Source organism: Rhineura floridana, chromosome 6 (assembly GCF_030035675.1).
Source record: "Rhineura floridana isolate rRhiFlo1 chromosome 6, rRhiFlo1.hap2, whole genome shotgun sequence".
Classification (NCBI taxonomy): domain Eukaryota; kingdom Metazoa; phylum Chordata; class Lepidosauria; order Squamata; family Rhineuridae; genus Rhineura; species Rhineura floridana.
This window is the reverse complement of record NC_084485.1, coordinates 97,490,074-97,511,700: the sequence shown is the minus strand read 5'-3', so window position 1 is coordinate 97,511,700 and position 21,627 is coordinate 97,490,074. Positions and strand designations below refer to the sequence as shown.

Sequence of the window (21,627 nt, the reverse complement as noted above, 5' to 3'; positions counted from 1 at the left end):
TTATTATTCTTGAACTTCCTGCCAGTCAGGAATAAAATCAGAGATGTAGGAAAAGGCAGTTCAGTAACCTAACCTAAAATGTCTGAGAGAACTGTCAGGATGATCAATGATACTTCAGCACCAGGCTTCCTTTATAGTACACAAGTTGCCAAACCCAGTTCTTTGCTGCTTGTCACATTTGGCAGTTTCTTTTCATTCATGTTTCAGAATCAGAAAATATCTGTGGCAGCACTTTTTCTTTTCTTCTTTAAAAGGGACGTACCAGGAAAACCTCTGGGGTTGCAGAAACCTAGTGATCTTACCATTGCTGTTTCCTGGTTTCTTCAGCTGCCTGGGCTGGGTATGATGCTGTTCCTTTTAGCAAGTCATTTGTACTAAATAAATATTCCTTAGCAACCTCTCAAGCAAAGGCTGTAAGTCTGTATGACTACTCTGTGGTTCCAAACAAATTTAACTGTGTGACTCCATTCTCACATTTTGGAGAACATATTATTGACTTTCATTAGTCTTTATTACCAGTGTGACACTCAAAATTAAAGGAGCCACATAACTAAATGTGATCTCTGATGACCCACAGTTACTGAGCCGGACCATTTGCAGAAGCTCTCTCAAAAGATTGTTCTCAAATTTATTTTTTATTTTATTTAAAATTATTTATAGACCACCTTTCATTGTGAAAAATAACAAGGTGCTTTACAAAATAAAACTAGTGCAATAAAATAACAGTAAAAGATCATTGGTGCATGGGAATAGCCATGTGACATGTAAGTTTTTAATGAACAGGTAAGAAGGTGTTGTTGCAAGATTAATACATTGTGAAAGGAGTTGATTAAAAATGTCCAAATGTCACTATTGTCAGTGTCATTGAAACAGAAAGGGGAACAAGTTTATGAAATCATGCAAAATATGATGAACTTCAAATACCATTGGAAATATGAAATTGATTCAAAAGGGCTTTGCTCAGTTATAGAACTAAATCAGGGATGGGGGATCCTGTGGCCCTCCAGATGTTGTTGGACTACAGCACCCATCATTCTTGACCACTGATCATTAAGACTGGGGCTGATGCAGTGTGGACGCCAGTGGAACAAGGCCCCCCCAACAAGGAGCTCGCTATTTCACCCACCTAGAAATATACTTTGCCCCTTCTGTGCCCCCCTGAATTTTTTTCTGGTGCCACAACGAGGCTGATGGGAGTTGTTCCCAAGAAAATATGGAGGGTCACAGGTTCCCCACCCCTGTAGGGTTAAAAAAAACCCCTTGGTAGTATTGTTAAGAAGCAAAGAGAAAGATCAAATTTGTAAAAAGAAAAAAGGAGAAAGGTGGAAACTGAATAGACTTGGGTACAATGGAAGGGAGTAACCAGGTGTGTGTGTGTGTATCTTTCATTTCCACAACTTCCTTTTGATTGGGCAACTGCACAGAAAACCTATTATCCACTTTTTTCAATCTTTCAAATTGTAGTACAAAGCCTAAATGTGTGGGCAGTTTCTCATGATGTTTTGGGAACTGGGTGGCAGGTGGATTACAGTTGGGCAGGACTTTTAGTGTTTGGGGTAAGAGAGCATCTCTCTTTCACAATCATTTGTTTTTATAGTTATTCTCTGCCCTCCTGACTGCCCTCTTGACTCTAATCCCCATGCTCCACTGTTATAAAGAAAACTTTATTTTACATGATGATATAATTTGTTGATATTTGTATTGCATTGTGCATTACAAAATTTTAACATGCAAGGGGGAAAGCATTCTGCATATGCTCAGAGGTACTCTTATTATTTCTGCTTAAGAATTTTCTGTCATGGATTCACTGACATCTTGAGGTAGGCATGAATTGCTGTGCCTCAGTGTTCCTCATCTGCGAAATGGGACCAATGACATCTAAATGGTACAAATGCTATATAGTACACAGATGTATCTTTATGTGCATTTGTAGTCTGTGGCCTTCTAACCCCATCTGATTGCATGAATTTTCCTCTTTCACTTGTGGCTGGTACTGGCCATGTCATTGTTTGCCAGGCCATGCTGAAGAGCTCCTCTCTTAACTCCACCGACTAATACACAACAGTGTCCCTATTTTAACATATAAAATGCTGGAGCAGATCCCATAATTCTGCCTGTTGTAGACCAGAGAGATGCAAAGTATTGCTAGTACTTAACAGCTTTTTAGATAATTACTTCTGCCCCACAATCCCAAAACCTATTAACCTTTTTTTCAGAATTAGGGAAGCACAGTAGCAGTTAGAACCAAGCTATAGAGCACCACAGAGTTTAGCTGCTGAGTCATGCTGCTAAGGCAGTTGCTGTTGAAACTGTTTTAATCCCTAGGAAATGCACAGCCACTACAGTTTCTTCTCTAAATTCTTAGCAGAAGAGTTGGTAGAAGGAACCTTCAACTATAACTTGGTTTTTGCATGTAAGTTGTAAATGCTTAACTTTAATTTCAGAGTAAAGTTTTGGTTTTTTTTCTTCCCCTGTCCTTCTAGTTGCTGTTCGATAGGCCATACAGCAGGACATTAGAAGCAGAAGCTGACAAAGTTGGACTTCAGTTTGCTGCTAAGGTAATACCAGTTTTTGGCAATAGGATAGCAAAGGTTCCTTTTGCTTCATTTTAAGTGGAGTGTTTTTTTCCTCACAAATAGTTCTCTATTCATAGTTGTAATGCCTTTCAATTTGGAATTTTAGTACAAGGCTCATCAAAATACCAAAAATGTATTCGGTTTCATTTTTGCAAGAGTTGTGCACCACTGCCACCTAGTGTTAATATAAGAAAGTTGTGCATTTTTATTAGAAGTTATTATTAGAACACGCAGAGAGGGACTAGCTTAACTGGTGGCTTACATTCATAGGCATTTTAGAGATTTTATAAACAGTACCATTCACAATAACTAACTTTTATTTCTTTGGGTAAAAAAATCTTCAGATTTCTTTCCAGGGCTTTCATTGTTTGTTACGATTATTTATGTTCTACCTTTTAGGATACAGAAAAATAGGTAGTGTTTATGTGAAAAGAAAGACAGAAGGAGAGAATTACAATTAAACATGCACTGAAAGGGTGGTTGCATGGGGGAAAACTGCCTTGTTAATATTTGCTTGTTTTTTATATCCCACTTTCATTTGGGAACACAGGGCAGCTTCAGATAATAAATCATTAAAACAACCATCTTCAATAAAGCATAAAACAAAAATAGAAAAATTACTTTATTACAATACATACAGCAGAGCATCAGCATAATTAACTAAAGAACCACACACCTGGCACACAAGAATTTCTGAACCAATCGCCTGGACAAACAGAAACGCCTTTAATATGGCATGCATACCTCTTAGTCCTTCTGTGTTCAATGCTTTGGAGACCTGGCATTGCCCTGGAGAGTTGGGGGCTTCAGATCACAGCCTAGAAAGCAAGCTGCTTGGGCATTAAGCCAATGCAAGAGAGATGGAGAAGTGATACTGTTGGTAAAAATATTTGAGAAGAAATGTAACTTGAAGTGAATTCTTTGAGAAATCATTCTGTTGATGCCTTGTAGCCATAATATTTGTTTGAAAGGGAAAGGAGGTAAAAGCTTTGGGGCCTGTTATGTAGCTATTGGTTTAAACCTGTAACAATATCCACTAAACAGAATAGCCTGCTTCACATTTCAGTTGGGTTTCAGGCCTGGTTTTGGCACGGAAATAGCCTTGGTCGCCCTATATGATGACCTCTGTCAGGAGAGAGACAGGGGGAGTGTGACTCTGCTGATTCTCCTTGATCTCTCAGCAGCTTTTGATACCGTCGACCATGGTATCCTTCTGGGGAGATTCGCTGATCTGGGAGCAGAAGGCAATGCTTGGCGGTGGTTCTGCTCCTACTTGGCGGGTCGCCTCCAGAAGGTGGTGCTTGGGGAGCATTGCTCGGCACCCTGGACTCTCCAGTATGGGGTTCCTCAGGGGCCAGGTCTGTCCCCCATGCTGTTCAACATCTACATGAAACCGTTGGGTGTGGTCATCTGGAGCTCTGGAGTGTGCTGCCATCAGTATGCTGATGACACGCAGCTCTATTTCTCCTTTTCATTTTCTTCAGGTGAGGCTGTCAATGTGCTGAACCAGTGTCTGAACCAGTGGACTGGATGAGGGCTAATAAACTGAGTCTCAATCCAGACAAGACTGAGATGCTGCTAGTGGGTGGTTCTTCTGACCGGATGGTGGATGTCCAACCTGTCCTGGACGGGGTTGCACTCCCCCTTGAAGGAGCAGGTTCGTAGCTTGAGGGTTCTCCTAGAACCATCTCTGTCACTTGAGGCTCAGGTAGGCTTGGTGGCACAGAGTGCCTTCTACCAACTTTGGTTGGTGGCCCAGCTGTGCCCCTATCTGGACAGGGATAACCTGGCTTCAGTTGTCCATTCTGTGGTAACCTCCAAGTTAGATTACTGCAATGCACTCTATGTGGGGCTGCCTTTGAAGACATTTCGGAAGCTCAGCTTGTGCAAAATACAGCGGCCAGATTGGTAACAGGGACCAGACGGTTTAAACATGTAAAACTGATTCTGGCCCGCTTGCATTGGCTGCCTGTATGTTTCCGAGCTCGATTCAAAGTGTTGGTTTTAACCTATAAAGTCTTACATGGCTTGGGACCACAATACTTGATGGAACGCCACTCCCGACACGAACCTTCTCCGGGTGCCTACTCCGAGGGAAGCTCAGAGGCTGGCAACAAGGGAGAGGGCTTTCTCAGTGGTAGCCCCCAAATGATCTGCCTGACGAGGTGCGCCTGGCACCAACACTGTTATCTTTTCGGCGCCAGGTCAAGACTTTCCTCTTCTCCCAGGCATTTTAGCATGTGTTTTTAAATTGTTTTTTTTAAAAAGTGTTTTTAAATTTGTATATCTGTATATTTGTTTTTAATGTTTTTAATAGTTGTAAACCGCCCAGAGAGCTTCAGCTATGGGGCGGTATACAAATGTAATAAATAATAATAATAATAAATAATTCGCACACAAGAGAGTTTAACCATGATCCTGAGTTTAGACAACACGCTATGCAAAATGATGAGGGAGGATCAAAGTGGCTGTAATATCCTCTCCAGGAGTTAGCATGTTTGTCTTAGCGTTATATGCAAGTGTAGCCAGTATTTTAAAATAAAATCATGTGCTCTCTCTACTCTTCATATATGCAATGTGTTAGCCATATGAAACTCAAAACGTGGAGGTCACTCCACACTCCAAGAGATTTGTGTGAAGCAGCTCCACATGTGGTTGCAGTCATTCCTTTACTGCTTTCTTGCAAACCCTCTTTTTCAGGACTTTACAGTTGCATGCCAAAAATTGCTGCAACTATGTAATGAATGTTCTTCATACATTTTTTATTATCAAGAAGCTTTTTACCATAGATGACATGTGAATTGGACCTAAATCTGTAGAATCAGTGTGCTACAAATGCTTTGCTTGTTAACTGAGAGTCTTGCTTTAAAGCTATTTGTGTGTATGCTTTAGTTCAGAGAACTATTGAGTTTTAAGCCAAATGAAGATGTTTTTATGTATTTAAGATCTTTCCCTCCTTTCTTCAGTGGCGTGTTTATTTGTCTAGCACACTTTACAAGTCTGTTTCCATTTCTTCCACGTTGCTACAGCAGTTCCTTCTTTGCTTGTAAAGGTCAAGATCTTAACCCAGATGGTTTTGCTTCTATTAGCATAATTGGTATCTCCTCCTCTTACTTTGGCATATGGACACAAATGCCACCTGCTCCATTCTGAGAGTTGTTTGCATTTGCAGGCATAGTGTGGTTTTCTCATGACTTCAGTTCCTGTCTCATAAAGTTTTATTTAAAAAATCAATATAGATTTTTTAAAAGCACACTTTCCCAGTGTTAATTTGCTAATGCTAAACAGTTCCTTCCTTCAAGCGTATTATTCAAGAAATTAGAACCTGGTAGTTCTACAGTTTTAGTATATGCCGGCTCGGCAATTACCATTAGCAAGCTTCAGCCCTTCATTTGATGAAAATGCTCATTTATTTTTACTTTCTCCCATGGTTATCTTTGTAACCATAGGAGTAAAGCAGCTTGTCTTTGATTATTGATACTGGAGAGTATTTTAATTTCTGGAGTTGGGTTGGTTGTCATAAATCATGGGAAGAACAATAGGTTTTGGAAAATAAAACCTGAGTGACACTGCTTCTTCTAGAAGTGAACATCTTGTTTTCCTCATTACCAATAGAGCTGATTCAAGTGTACTTTATAGAAGTGATATGGCTTTCCTGTCACGACTATATCCATAAGTGACACCACAGAGGCCCAAGGCAGTTGCCTAGCTGTTTTCCCTCCCCACCAGAGATGTGTGGCAGAATGTAAATTATGCTGCACTGCAGGCTGGAACTCCAGATTTGGGCAGAATGTACTAACTACCTAATGAACAAGTGCCTCACCCTTTTTCTGATAAACATCAGGCTACATGGTATAGTCTGTCTCCATCCCAGCTAGTCAATAAGATAGCTTCCTCCAAGCACTGCCAAGATTCAGACAGAAGGTATGAAGTGGCGTAGCAGCAAAGGGCCGAACAACTTTCTCATAAGCCTTGGTTTATGGCTGAATTCTACTTGTATGGATGAGTTTAAGACAACAGAGAAGAAGAGGTGGAAAGGAAAGTTCAGTGGAAGCTGCTGTATTAGGGCAAATGGGGTGCTGCTGCAGCAACCTTGGTCTACCCTCACCCAATCCCCACGTGCCTGCCTTCTTAGTTACAACCATTCTAGGGGGCAGTACTTCCTGTGAGATGCCTTCTCCTGCATCTCAGTGTTGCCCTTGCAGAACTCAGCAGGGTGGAGGATGGAGGCAGAGCTAGAATTAGGTAGCACAGTCTATCATTAGCATTGTCTGCACCCACTGTTGGTCTCCCTACCTTCTGCCATACTGTTCCCAATGGGCACAAGCCACCACTGGGAAAGTCTCAGCTTCTGCCAAAATAATGTCCCAAGCTGATATTCCAGGAATCGTCTGACCCAGAGATGGGACCAGATGTTGTTGAACTATTGTTTCCTATCATCCTTGACCACGGGGGCTGCTGACTGTGGCTAATGGGAGCTGGAGCCAACAACACCGGCAGGGCCACAGTTTCTCCATCCCTGGACTACCCCATTGCAGCTGCAATTCAGGACTCCTTGCTTTGACTTGGTGTCCAAGTAACTTGCCTTCTAGGATGGGATGTTCTGAGGTCCCCAACTCTCCAGGATAAGTCCGGGTGTCAAAAGCTTTGAACATAAAAGGACCGAGAGAGATATGTGCTACATTAACAATGTAGTTTTTCCTACCTTTTCAATGCATGGTTAAATCCTCATTCTTTTTTCTGTCTCCATATTAAATATCTTGTATCCAAAGTTCCCTTATTGCCCTACTGCTCTGAGTTGTGTTGACTGGCTTTAGTTGTAGTGCTCTTCATGTGTTAACAAGCAGTGTTTTGAAAGCTTGTGAGGGAGGCAGCAGGTACAAGTACGCTAGTTGGGCCCCTTGCCAGGTCATCTCAGTCACCCTCTTCTCCTGAAGGGAGAATGTATGAAGCAGGAAGCCTCCTGTATTCGTGGAGGCTCTTCACACATTTTAAAACTTTGATTATTCCAGGGTTCTATAACAATGAGGAGTGTCCACAGATATAGGAGCTTCCTGTTTTCTAAGGTCACCTTCCACAAATTGAAGCCGACTGAAATGACCTGGAGGGAACTTAGCGAGCATGTTTCTACCTGCTGCCCCCTCAGGTGTTTTCAGAACACTACTTTGCAATATCAAAAGAGGGCTTGAATCTCAAGGCATCTCTAATGTAACTTGATAACTGTTAACTTGTGCTTACTATCTTGTAAAGCTTGTAAAGGACCAGCTTGTAAAGGGACCTGACATAGTACAGATTCCTTTACGTGTTTGGGCCTAATGGTAAACGTTTTTTTACAATTACAAGAATGAACCTACCTTCTCCTGAGCTTGTGTACTCCCCACTCTCCTCCTCCGTCATGGACACAAAGAGAAGATTGAAATTTTCCACTTCCATTTTAGTTTAACCGTAATCCAAACCCTGACTATAGTTTGCAGAAACGAGCCATCTTTATGGTTTGCAGTTGGCTTGTTTCTTCTAGCCACACTTAACATTAGCTGCAGTTTGGATGTCATAACAGTAATCATATATAGAATTGAAAGTTTTCAAACACCTCCTTATGACTGAGCTGAGGAAAGGAGGAGTATGGAAGCAGAGAGGGAGGGTAGGCTCATTGTAATAACAAGACTGTTGTTTAAGTTGCATCAGTGAAGCATTTTTGCTGAGTCCTGAATTTAACAGTTTGGTTTTATTTCATAAAGCTATACTTGTAGCTTTCATGATTTCCAGAACACTGAAGATATATAGAACCTTACTTTGTACCTGCTTTTTCTCTACTTGAAGGAAACAACCAGTGATATTTACAAGAGTCCTAAGCTTACCCTGCTGTATGTTTCTAACACATTATTCAGCAATGTCTTGCATATCTCCTTCTCTTTGCTTCTAGGCTTGTATGGATATAAGAGCAAGTTCTGTATTCTGGCAGCAAATGGAACTAGCTGAAACTATTAAGGGACAACCAAGATTACCAGAATGGCTTTCTACACACCCTTCCCATGAGAATCGAGCTGAGCATTTGGACAGACTTATTCCAGAGGTGAGGATATTTGAGAATTTTGGTGTGTTTAAACAGGGTATCATTTTTCAAAGTTTATCCCATCCTTAAGTTGCTCAGGGCAGTATACATAGGATTGATTTCATTCCCCCCACCCCCAATGCGGTGCTCAATATGGGCTGATTTCTTAGCTGGTAATTTCCTTAGGCAAAGATACCTTTATAAGTACTTCCTGCCTATTGCTTCAATTTAATGAAATCCATCTTTGTCCCTTGGGCTGCAAACCTTCAGCTGTCTCATGGGAACAAGTGTGCGACCCTCTTCAATAACTCCTGTACTGTTCCTATTTACTCTTTATAATTTATACACTTGCAAAACTGGTCTGTAATCTTTGCCCTCAAATGATCCTGTGGCAGAGATGTTTGAAGCCAGACCTCTTAAATCCAGGCTAACTGTTTATTGTAACAGATTGCTTTCTTTGTCATATGTAATTTACCTAGATATGCAAGTCTGTAAGTTTTAATGTGGCCTTAGTCACAATTCTTTTGGACCTGTAGCAGTGGATGCTAGTCCAAGTGTGATTCTGAGCAAACTGTTTTCCTAGGCTTCAGTTTTCCCGCTATCAAATCTACCGCTTCATGGGATTTGAACTCGAGTGCAACTGCCTGTCTCTTGGGCCACAAGCACTAGCTAATAACTGGGTCACATACACTAAACCTTAGTTTAAAACAAACTATGGTTTTATGCAGAGCATGCTGGTGTACACAGCTACTGCAGTGCTTGCTTCACTCCTCTGTTTCTACTGCTGCTGTGCTGCTAGGAAACAAGCTAGAGTCAGGCTCTAGCCATGTTATGCCTGGACCCAGGCTCCAAGGAGGCTTGAAAGGAGCCTGGGTCCAGGCATAACATGGGTTAGTGCAGCAGAGGTGGGGGAGGAGTAAAGCAAGCACTGTATTAGCTGCATGTGCCAGCACATTTGCATTAAATAATAGCTTTTTTAAAAAAACAAACACAAAGCTATGGTTTAATGTTGTGTGTGAACCAGCTCAATGTAGAAGATGGGCTCTGTTTCCCAGAAGAACTGTTGATTTCCAGTAATAGTTTTCTTTGTAATAACATTAGAGAGATCCTGCTATTTAGGAGTAATAGCTTCTCTTCATATTTTGTTTTTGTGGTCCTCTTGGGTTAAGTCCATACCAGTGCACCTGTATTGCATACATACTTTTTCTTAATGCTTTGGTCCTCATTCCCTTGCAGCATGTGTTTCATGAATCCTGTTTGTTCTGTAATAGGGGTTTTCCCCATCACCATTTGGTTTACTGTTTAGGGATGGGATAAAAACCAATTTATACAGAGCAAGTTGTGTACTCCTTTTTATGTTCAGTATGCTGTTTTGCAAGGCATCAGTCTTCATGCTTTGTGTTTTTCTTTTGTTAATGAGAACCATCACCAAATATGAAACTAGAGTGCAAATTGCAAATATACATTTTAGATGCAGGATCTGCAAAATAGTCATATATGATTAAGCAAATGTGTGCACCAATTGGCCAGAACAGACATAATCTTAGAGGGCAAGAAGATAATTTATATTAGTTACCTTCTAGTCTTCTCTCCAGTCAAATGTTTCTGTGAGAGGAATGTGGATCACTACATGTGTAAATCAAGGCTCTTCTTAATCTGCTCACCCCCCTGTCCATTGGTGTCTTGAAAGTTCATATTACTCAACCACTGCAGTTGGATCTAGGAAGAGTTGAAGTTTGCATATTCTCTTTGGGAACTGAAGGATATGTTGTGCTTTTTATTGAAAAGTTAGTTAAACTGAAAAGTTAGTTAAACTGGAGGTTGTACTCTGTAAATTGCTTTGTTTTGTTCTAAAAAGTTGCTTGTATACATATAGATGTACATAGGCTGTGTGTGCTTGTGATGCTAAGTCATGACTTGCTTTAATTATGCTTTGTTCAGCAAATAAAGCTCTTCACGAGTTATGACAAGTGACGGTGGATATATGCATTGCTTGCACATCTGTTATGTTTCTACTGTAGTATACTGAGTGTTAAGTCTGGCATTTAATGCCAAGGAGGCTGTTCTGTTCCATCTGCACTAGCTTCCTGTTTGTTTCTGGGGCCAATGCAAAATGTTGGTTATTGCCCATAAAGCCCTAAATGGCTTGGGGCTAGGATACCTGAAGTACCTCCTTTTCCCACATGAACTTGCCAATCAGTTGCGGTTGTCATCAAATACCGTGCTCTGTACTCTGTTGCAAAGGGAGGCGCACTTGTCGGTGACACAAGACAGGCCTTTTTCGATACCCTGGTTGTGAGACTCTCTCCTGGTTGTTCAACTAGTCCTGCCTTTGATGGTTTTTAACCAAGCAAAAACTTTTTTATTCTGCCAGGCTTTAAATGGTTGCTAATCGTCCTCTCTTTGATATTGTTTTCTAAGTGATTTTTTTTAAAAACAGCAACTCTTGTTTTAATTTTAGGCCACAGTCATTATTTTATGTTAAGTGTGAGGACTGTGGGGTGTGTGAAGGGGGAGGAAGAAAGGAATATGAAATATCTAGTATGTGTTGGAATTGCTTTTTAATATATTTTTAAAAACCTTTTCCCCCTAAACAATGTTTTTTAACCCTTTTTATTTAAGAAGTTTTTAAAGCTTTTTTAAAAAAGTGTTTTTAAAGTAGTTTTGTTTTAATGTATTTTAAGGTCTGTTTTTATGATACTGTATTTTAAAGTGCTTCTGTTTGCCGCCCCGGGCTCCTGCTGCGAGGAAGGGCAGGATATAAACCAAATAATAAATAAATAAATATAAAATATAAAAGCATATATATTTATTATAGGACCACAGTTGCTGCATATGCACATTATGGTGAGCCATGGTTAATGGTTTCCCGTGAACATGCAAATTGCTGTTGCTTCATCCCTCCCTGCTAGCAAATGGAAGAAACAAACCACCATCCTTGGCTTTGTATTACGACCAAACTGAAGTTTTTGGTTTGTTGCTCCCACATACAAGCAAAGAGGTTTAAAGCAGGAGTGATCTGCATGTTGGTTCTTACCTATGCATGTTGGTTCTTACCTATAAAGCCCTTAACGGCATCGGACCGCAATACCTGGCGGAACGCCTCTCCCGCTATGTACCTACCCGGTCGCTGCGCTCGACGTCGAAGGCCCTTCTCCGTGTCCCAACGCATAGGGAGGCACGGAGAACGATAACTAGAGCTAGGGCCTTCTCAGTGGTGGCCCCCGAACTATGGAACGCCCTCCCTGATGAGATACGCCTGGCGCCTTCTTTGTTATCTTTTCGGCGCCAGGTAAAGACCTACCTCTTCGCCCAGGCATTTTAAAATTTTTAAAATTTGAATTTAAAATTGAAAATTTTTAATTATGTTTTATTGTGTATTGTATTTACATTGTATTTAATATATTTACTTGTATTTTAACCTGTTTTATTATGCTGTACACCGCCCTGGGAGCTTATTGCTATAGGGCGGTCTAAAAATGTAATAAAATAAATAAAAATAAATAAAAAATGTTCAAGGTAACCCATTTTCCCTGATGTGTGAGTGCCACCATATTGTAACTTATATTATGCATCTCCTTGTTTTGTTACCACAATGCATGTGATACCTTCATCACCAAAATATGGTGCCTTCTTTTTACAAATCTACTAATCTAACTATATGGCATGGGAAGAAGAAAAAATATTGAATTCCCTAAAAAAAAAAGTCCTAAAATATGTTTTTTCCCTCTGTATCTGAGGAAAAACTCCCAGCTGTTTTGAAGCCTGTGGTATTGGAGCCTTCCAGGATTAAAAGCGAGTGGTGACTCTTATTGAAAAGCCATACAATTCTTTTTTTTTTTACAATAATTTTTATTCAAATTTTCATAAAACATACAAAACAAAATCATAAAACATTCAAAGACAAAAAACAAAACAAAACAAAAATAATTAAACAAAAAAAATAAAATATTGACTTCCCATTTGTCACAGATCAAATCAGTTATAGGTCTACAATATATAACAATCCTGTCTCTTAAATCATATTATAAAATCACTTTCCTCCAGTAGTTATCTTAATTAATCATCAAATCTCATAAACATTACTTTATTCTTTCCACAAAAAGTCAAAGAGAGGTTTCAATTCTTTAAGAAATATATCTATCAATTTTTCTCCAAATAAACATGTCGATTAATCCATCTCGTTAATAATTATAATAATCTTATTGTCATAACCATAGTCCAAATAAACATTTCGATTAATCCATCTCATCAAAATCTGTTAGGTTCAATAATTTCAATAGCCATTATTCCATTATCCCTATTAGTTCCATCTTCCATCTTCAATAGTCCTGTTAAGTCCAGTAATTTCAGTGTCCAATCTTCCATTATCAGTATTCCATAATAATCTTGCTGTCGTAGCCATAGTCATATAATAAGAGTCTGATGGGAATTTCCTCTATCCCAAATATTTTCTTGCCATCCATTCTGAATAAGTTGCTGAAATACTGTTGTAAAGTCATATCTGTGTTCTTCTTTTTTACAAAATGCACTGGCTCATCTCTTGAGAGTTTTTCCATTGTCACATGGCTGCAGTTAATTCCATAGATTTTCTCTATATCAAACTCCATCACGTCATTCCAGTCCAAAAGATTATCCAAGCAATTGATAACTTTATCTCTAATATCTTCATTAATTTCTTCAGAGATAACGTTAAATTCCAAACTGTAGATTTTATTTCTAAAATCCATAAACTCCAGATCTTTTTCCAATTCCACATTTGTTCCAATCTCCAGGGCTTGTATCTTCCCTTTATTTTTTCTTTTCTCATCTCTGATCTCATTCTCCTCTCTCACAGGATCCCCTATTTCTTTAAGCTCCTGCGTCATTTTGCTCAGTTCAATTTTCAGCTCCTTACTACCCTGTCGCAGGGTTTGTTTCGTTATCTCAATCTCATCCATTATTTTCTGAAACATAGTTACTTCCAGATTCTCAGCCACTTTCTTGATTGCCATTTTTAAAACCACGAAAACAAAGCAAAACAAAAATAAAGAAGAACCACTTCTTATTTCAGCAACAATTGGGTTAATATTCCAGGCTTGATGACATCACAGTATAAACAGAGCAGCCTGCCTTATCTCTCTATGTTCAAGAATGCAAAACAAATTTAGTTCCCAGCATCAAAACAGTTAGTGGCGTCGTGGAGAAGCAGATTCGTCAAAATAAAATAGACCAAAAAGAGAATAGTCCCAGACAATATAATATTCCTCGGAATAGAAATCAGGAATAGAAATCCCTCTTCTGTTTATATCTTTAGGATGCACTTCCAGGACAGCTTTTTGCGACAGAAACAGAGATAAGCTGTTAATTTCGTGAATAACAGAGAAGAGTTATAGCTCACCCAGAAGTTGTCCAAAGCCGATCAATCTGACAAATCTCCTTTTGCTGCAACAATTTAAACCAAATAAAAAAAATAATAGAAAGAAGGGTGCTTGCCTGTTAGTCCGTTCTCTCTTTAAAGAAAAGATAAACGTATCGCTTAAACAGATAGAGCTTGTTCGGAAGTCCGTCCGGCATTGTTGGCTGGACCTTATCTCATAAATTAATGAAATCCAGTCCTCCCAACAAAAACAGGCTTTTGAGGTTGATCTCTACGTTTCTCCCTGCCCGGGAGAAATTTCATCAGTCAAAAAAAAAAATGTTCTGACTGATTTATATCTGAATAAGCTTCTTTTGAGGCGGGAGCCCGTCCCAAAAGCAGGCACAAGTGAAGTCACCCTTCCCGGAAGTCCGAAAAGTGTTGCAGGATTAGAAACAGGAAGAATGAAAAGCCATACAATTCATTCTTCCTGTTTCTAATCCTGCAACACTGCCACATGGTAGTTTTTTAAAGCACCAATACATTTATGTAGAGAAAAGTCACTGCTGGCCTACTGTGAGTTTTGAAGCAAGGAAGTGGAAAGAGATTTTAAATTTGGCATAAGAAAGAAGGGACATCTGTTTTTAGGATGGTTGGGGAGGTATTTAAAATGTAAGGTAAGGTTTTAGAGATTTAGGATAAGAAGAAAGTCACATGGGAAATTTAACACATGGATAATCAAAGGTAGAAAATGCAGAGAACCAATAATTTTAATGTCTTTTTTGTATGACCTTGGGTTGGCATCATACCCATGAGTAAAAAGGCCAGGTTAAGGAGTTAACATTAATGGCATTGGGTTTTTTTTCCTATTAAAATATTTATCAGTCATTTATTGCATTAACTTCATATTTGTCCAAATGTTGTATATCACATAGTTCATATCACTACTGCTTTGAGGCAAACCTTATGTGTGTGTATTTTGTGTGTGTCCATTTCCTCATTAGAGTTAGCAATGAGAGATTTAAACGGATGATGTCATTTTAAAAATTGTAAATTCAGGAGGTGTATTCTGGGCATATATAACCTAGGTAGGGATAGGTGAGAACTCTGCTGAATTCAGATTCAGCACCAGATTTTTCATTAGTCCTCGTATTCTCCATGTTTGCAGAGTGATCCTGTTTGCTCCTTATTTCAGTGGCTTTTCCCCACACCATGTTTTCCCCTTTAATATTCTCTTGAATATATTGTTCTTTTATCATTTTACTCCACACAGCAGTACAGGTGTCTGTCTCTCTTTTTCTCTCTCTGCTGCCCCCCAAATAATCCAATCTCCAAGTGGAAGGAAGCAAGGCAAGTCTCATCCAAGTGGACTCTAGGCTTGCCGAGGAGGGTGTGGGGCAGGGCACTGGAAGTTGCTATCCTCTTTTCCTTTCCAAAAGGGAAACAGCCAGTTTCTGCTTGCTAATGTAAAAACTGACTAGCCTCAGTGTCGGGAGGATGAGCTGGGCTCCTGGGGGGTTGTCAGAAGAGGATTCAAATGGCTGGCAGAGGGAGGAGGGAGGAACTTACCCTCTGTGGAGCGAAGCCGAAACAGAGGACATGCCAGAGATAGGGTCGCCTAGCAACGGGGAGCCTGAGAGCCTTGAAGTTTTAGAATCCCCCCCAGACATTCCCAGGCCCTCCCTTCTCCGTAGCTCAGAGCAAGAGGGAGGGCTGATCACAGCAGAAAGGCAGAGAGATGGTTTACCCTCAGCTCCTCCTTTATCACCCATAGGGGAATCGGACACTTCAGAAGAGGAGGAGGTGATGCCTCCCCCCTCACCACGCACACGCAGACGGTTGAAAAGACAGGAGAGAAGGGGGGGAAGGTGGGCAGTACCTGAGGGGGAGTTAAGGAGGAGCGAAAGGTTGCGCGCCCGTTTAGCCCCTTCTTAAAGAACAGGCGGGAAGCAGCCCCTTGCTCTGTCAACTTTCTCCCAATGTCGCAGGACCTGTATCCCTGTATTGCTTCATGAGAAAGCGCAGTCTTTGTTGGACATTACTCTAATAAAACACGAATTAACTACAACCTCTGGTCTGGTTCCTGAGTCGCATCCTGGGCCTGACAGCTTGACAGAGCCACCTAAATCACCCTCAACGCTCTCTTTACTTGACTGGGACAAGATGTCAAAGGGAGCAGCGGGGGGGACGAACCCCACTTCTGAGACGGAAGAAGTGAAACTCTTGAGGACTAAGGTAGCTGAATTGCAGACGGATGTCCAAGCCCTGCTAGCAGCAGTCAAGGCGCTGAAGACGGATAATCAAACCTTGAAGGCCACGATAGACCAGATGCAAACAGCCCCTCCAGCTGCCGCAGTAAAGGTTCCCATTGGATTGCCCCCAAAATACGCGGGACAAAGTGATCAGTTGGCAACTTTCGTGGCTCAATGTGAGTTATATCTGGATGTCAGGCACATGGAGTTTCCAGATGATGGGGCTAAAGTGGCCTTCGTGATTAGCCTCCTGGAGGGAGAAGCTGCAAAATGGGTGACTCCGTATCTCGTGAGAAAAGATACTGTCTTAAGAAGGTACAGAGGATTTATACAGGAGATGACCGAGATGTTCCAAGACCCGCAAAGAGCTGAAACAGTAGCGCGGCAACTAGGCGCTCTGAAGCAAGCTAAAGGGACTGTTTCCGAGTACACTAACGCTTTTAAAATTCTGTCCCAGGAAACTGGTTACAATGACGCCGCCCTGATGTTTATGTACCGGAGTGGATTAAATGCTGAAATCCTGGATGAGTTGGCCAGGACCTCCCCCCCCGCTGACCTACCAGGGCTCATCCGGCTATGCCTACAGATAGATCACCGGATGGAAGGAAGGCGCCTGGAAAGGAAGCAGGAGGTCCCGAGATACTCAGCCTCGGCATCTCGCAGCAAGACCCTTCCCTCTGCAGGAATGGCAGGTAATGCAGCTGAGGGACAGGGAGGGGCTAGGCCAAGACTGTCGGAAGAAGAAAAGGAAAGACGCCGCCGAGAACGTTTATGCTTTTATTGTTCAAAGCCGGGCCACGTGGCCAGAGACTGTGGACTAAAAGGGGGGAAAGCTGAGCCGTCGGGAAACTAGAACACTCAGTCCACGTGCAGGCCGGTGGACTGGGGGCAGCGTTGTATAAAGGCCCCCCAACGATCCAACCTTCCTCAAAGGGGGTGTTGGTCTTGCCTATTCGGATTACAACTTCCAGAGGAGTGGTGTTTAATTCCACTGCCTTAATTGACAGTGGAGCCTCCACAAATTTTATTGATGCAAAGTTAGTCAAGTGTCATGGAATTTCCCGGTGGAAACTGAACGCTCCCCTAGCTGTGGAGACTATCGATGGGAGACCCCTGAAGTCAGGAGGGGTGACACAAGCCACGGAGGAAGTGAAACTTCAAATCCCTGGGCACGAAGAGTTCATTTCGCTATACGTGTCAGATCTCTCGAACTTTGAGGTGATTCTGGGAATGCCTGGCTAGCAAAGCATGAACCCACAATAAGTTGGAAGGAGGCGGTGGTGTGGTTCACCTCACAGTATTGCCAGGAGAACTGTCAACCTGAAGGAATCAAGAACACCTTAGCGGGGGCAGTGCAAGAGATCGAGCAAGTGACCCTGCCGCCAAAGTATGAAGAATTCAAAGATGTGTTTGATGAAAAGGAGGCAGAGACTTTATCCCCCCACCGCCCTTACGACTGTGCGATTGATCTAGTGCCAGGAGCCAGCATCCCATCAGGGAGAATCTACTCTCTCACAGAGATTGAGAGGGAGGCCCTGAAGGAATTCCTGGATAAAAACCTGAGACGAGGATTCATACGCCCCTCACAATCCCCTGCTGGAGCGCCACTATTGTTTGTGAAAAAGAAGGGGGGGAACTCAGACCCTGTAACGACTATCGCGCATTGAACCAGATCACCATCCCCAACAGCTACCCGCTGCCCCTGATCTCAGAGTTGTTGGACCGACTGCGCTCTGCAAAATCTTCACGAAGTTGGATTTGAGAGGAGCGTACAATCTGATCAGGATGAAGCAGGGAGATGAATGGAAAACAGGGTTCTTGACCGCTTACGGACAGTATGAATACCTGGTCATGCCGTTCGGACTTTGTGGAAGTCCAGGAATTTTTCAAAAATTCATGAACGACGTGTTTAGAGACTTGTTGGACACATACATAATCTGTTACTTAGATGATATCCTGGTGTTCTCAAAGAACCAGGAAGACCACGACCAGCATGTGAAGACGGTGTTGCAGAGACTGAGAGAAAATCACCTGTATGCTAAATTAGAGAAATGTGGATTTGACCTCAAGTCTCTAGACTTCTTTGGATATCGAATCTCAGCGGAAGGCGTGGAGATGGACCCAGGGAAAGTAAGCTGTATATTGGACTGGGGCCAACCTGTCACCAAAAAGGATGTACAACGGTTTTTGGGGTTTGCCAATTATTACAGAAAGTTCATTCCAGGGTTTTCCAAATTGACAGCTCCTCTGACTGACTGTTTAAGGGGAAAGAAGAAGTTTCAATGGACAGAGAATGCCACCCAGGCCTTTGAGGAGCTGAAGAGAAGGTTCGCTTCCGAGCCCATTCTGCACTTTGCTGACCCGACCCGCCCTTTCATCGTGGAAGCAGATGCTTCAGATTTTGCTATCGGGGGGGGGGGTCCTTCTGCAATTAGACCAAGAAGGAAAGGAGCTGCACCCCTGTGTGTACTTCTCTCGGAAGTTAAAGCCTGCAGAGAAGAATTACACAGTTTGGGAGAAGGAGCTGCTGGCCATCAAGGACTCTTTTGAAAACTGGAGACAATACCTAGAGGGGGCCCGTCATCAGATCGAAGTGCGCTCCGACCACAAGAACCTGGAAAGCCTCCAAACTACCAGAAAGCTGAACCAGAGACAAATAAGATGGTCCCAGTTCTTCACCAGGTTTAACTTCAAGATCACTTACGAAGCCCAAGCCAAAAACCAGAGAGCTGATGCCTTATCCAGACAGCCACAGTACAAAGAAAGTGAATCCGAGGACCAGCCTCAGTACGTGATCCCGCCAGAGAAATTAATGTTGGGATCATGCCAGTCTTCGTGGGAAGAGGAACTCAAAAAGGCACAACAAGAAGATGCAGACGTACTAAAATATGGGCAGGAGACGGGACAAAGTCAAGACTCAGAAGTAACCTTTCACTGGAGGAATGGACTATTATGGTTCAAAACAGCCAGATATGTGCCAGAAGGAGAATTAAGGCTCAGAATCCTACGCCAGTGCCATGATTCCATCACAGCGGGACACTTTGGGATTTACAAGACCATTCAGAACGTGGCCAAGGACTTCTGGTGGCCTAAAATGCGTAGGGATATTGAAAGCTATGTAAAGTCCTGTTCTGTCTGTCTGCGGACAAAAACACAAACAGGGACACCAGCAGGACTGTTACAACCGCTACCTGTCCCACATGAACCCTGGAAGGATCTCTCCATGGATTTTATAACTGATCTACCCAAATCCCAAGGAATGACAGCCGTTTTAGTCGTGGTAGATCTACTCACCAAAATGGCGCATTTCCTCCCTTGTGCAGGGGCCTTAGAGGCTAAGGAAACGGCCAAGTTATTCATCAAAGAAGTCTACCGACTGCATGGGTTGCCAAACAGTGTAGTCTCAGACCGAGGAACTCAGTTCACAGCCAAATTTTGGAGAGCAATGAGGAAATGGTTGCAGACGGAATTAAAACTCTCCTCCGCCCATCACCCCCAGACAGATGGGCAAACGGAACGCTTGAACGCCGTTTTGGAAAGATATTTAAGAAGTTATGTGTCCTATCAACAGACTGACTGGGTATCATATTTGCATTTTGCAGAGTTCGCCTACAACAATTCTCTACACTCCAGCACTCAACAAACCCCATTCTTTGCGAATTATGGATTCCATCCTAAAGTCTTTCCAAGCAGCTCAGAAGGAATGCTGATACCGGCAGCTGAGGACTTCCTTAAGGAATTGCAAGCGGCGCAACAAACACTGAAACAGCAGTTAAACGAAGCCAAAACAGAGTACAAGCGAGTTGCTGACCTGCACAGGAAGGAGGGCCCCCCCCTTCAACCAGGAGACCAGGTATGGCTGTCCACCCGTTTCCTCCAGATGCCGGGCAAATGTAGAAAATGACAAGACAAAAGGGTGGGTCCTTTTGAAATAGAAACTCAAATTAATCCCGTGGCGTACCGGCTGAAGCTACCTGACACGTTTAAAATACATCCTGTGTTTCATTGATCCCTCTTGACGAAAGCTGCTCCTCCCAGTGAGTTGCGGCCGGAGGAGCCTCCTGGGTCCCCACTCCTGATAAATGAGCAGCTTGAGTTTGAAGTTGAGGAAATCTTGGATTCCAGGATCAGACGCCACAAGCTGCAGTATTTGATTCAGTGGAAGGGCTATGGAGTGGCTGACAGATCATGGGAAAATGCAGATGATGTGCATGCTCCAGAGTTAGGAAAACTTTTCCATCAACGTTTTCCTCACCACCCCAAGCCAGACAGGGGGAGGGGGGCACAGCTTGAGAAGGGGGATGGTGTCGGGAGGATGAGCTGGGCTCCTGGGGGGTTGTCAGAAGAGGATTCAAATGGCTGGCAGAGGGAGGAGGGAGGAACTTACCCTCTGTGGAGCGAAGCCGAAACAGAGGACATGCCAGAGATAGGGTCGCCTAGCAACGGGGAGCCTGAGAGCCTTGAAGTTTTAGAATCCCCCCCAGACATTCCCAGGCCCTCCCTTCTCCGCAGCTCAGAGCAAGAGGGAGGGCTGATCACAGCAGAAAGGCGGAGAGATGGTTTACCCTCAGCTCCTCCTTTATCACCCATAGGGGAATCGGACACTTCAGAAGAGGAGGGGGTGATGCTTCCCCCCTCACCGCGCACACGCAGACAACTGAAAAGACAGGAGAGAAGGGGGGGAAGGCGGGCAGTACCTGAGGGGGAGTTAAGGAGGAGCGAAAGGTTGCGCGCCCGTTTAGCCCCTTCTTAAAGAACAGGCGGGAAGCAGCCCCTTGCTCTGTCAACTTTCTCCCAATGTCGCAGGACCTGTATCCCTGTATTGCTTCACGAGAAAGCGCAGTCTTTGTTGGACATTACTCTAATAAAACACGAATTAACTACAACCTCTGGTCTGGTTCCTGAGTCGCATCCTGGGCCTGACACTCAGTCACAGCAAAGGAGGTGGAGGCAGTGAAACTGCTTTCCTTTATCAATATTTTATTTCAAAATATTGCTATTTTCTTTCATTTATTAAAATTTCCTTTCAAAATACCTTTGAAAGAAGATATCAATATTAATATCAATATTTTGGGAGAGGGGAAAATTGGTCTGGTAAAAGCAGTTGATAGCGGACAGAGAATGAACTTGAAAATTGATACTGCCTGTTAGCTGGTGCTGCTTTAAAAGCATTCTGTCAAGTTAATGGATCCCATCCCTGAACCTAGGATACTGTTTAGGCCATGGGTGCTGTCACATTTGTGTGTGTGTTTGTGTGTGGGGGGGAGGGAGGGAGAGGGGGGACAGGCGCACACACATACACACACACCCCTCCCTCTGTATGAAGATCATAAACAATTTTGTATGTCTCAGTGGTAATATGTAGGTTCTCCAAACCATGGATTATAGTATATTATGATGAGTGGAAAG

General features: G+C 42.5%; 1 protein-coding gene across 8 annotated transcripts in view; it reads left to right on the top strand.

The window, feature by feature from the left end:
* The window catches only part of OMA1 (OMA1 zinc metallopeptidase), a 40,689-nt gene that overhangs the window by 12,805 nt on the left and 6,257 nt on the right, over positions 1-21,627 (top strand). For all 8 annotated transcript variants that reach the window (XM_061633194.1, XM_061633192.1, XM_061633190.1 and 5 more), the window contains 2 exons: positions 2,484-2,558; positions 8,500-8,649. In XM_061633194.1, the coding sequence (XP_061489178.1) occupies positions 2,484-2,558; positions 8,500-8,649 (225 nt within the window). The remainder of the gene's footprint in view (positions 1-2,483; positions 2,559-8,499; positions 8,650-21,627) is intronic.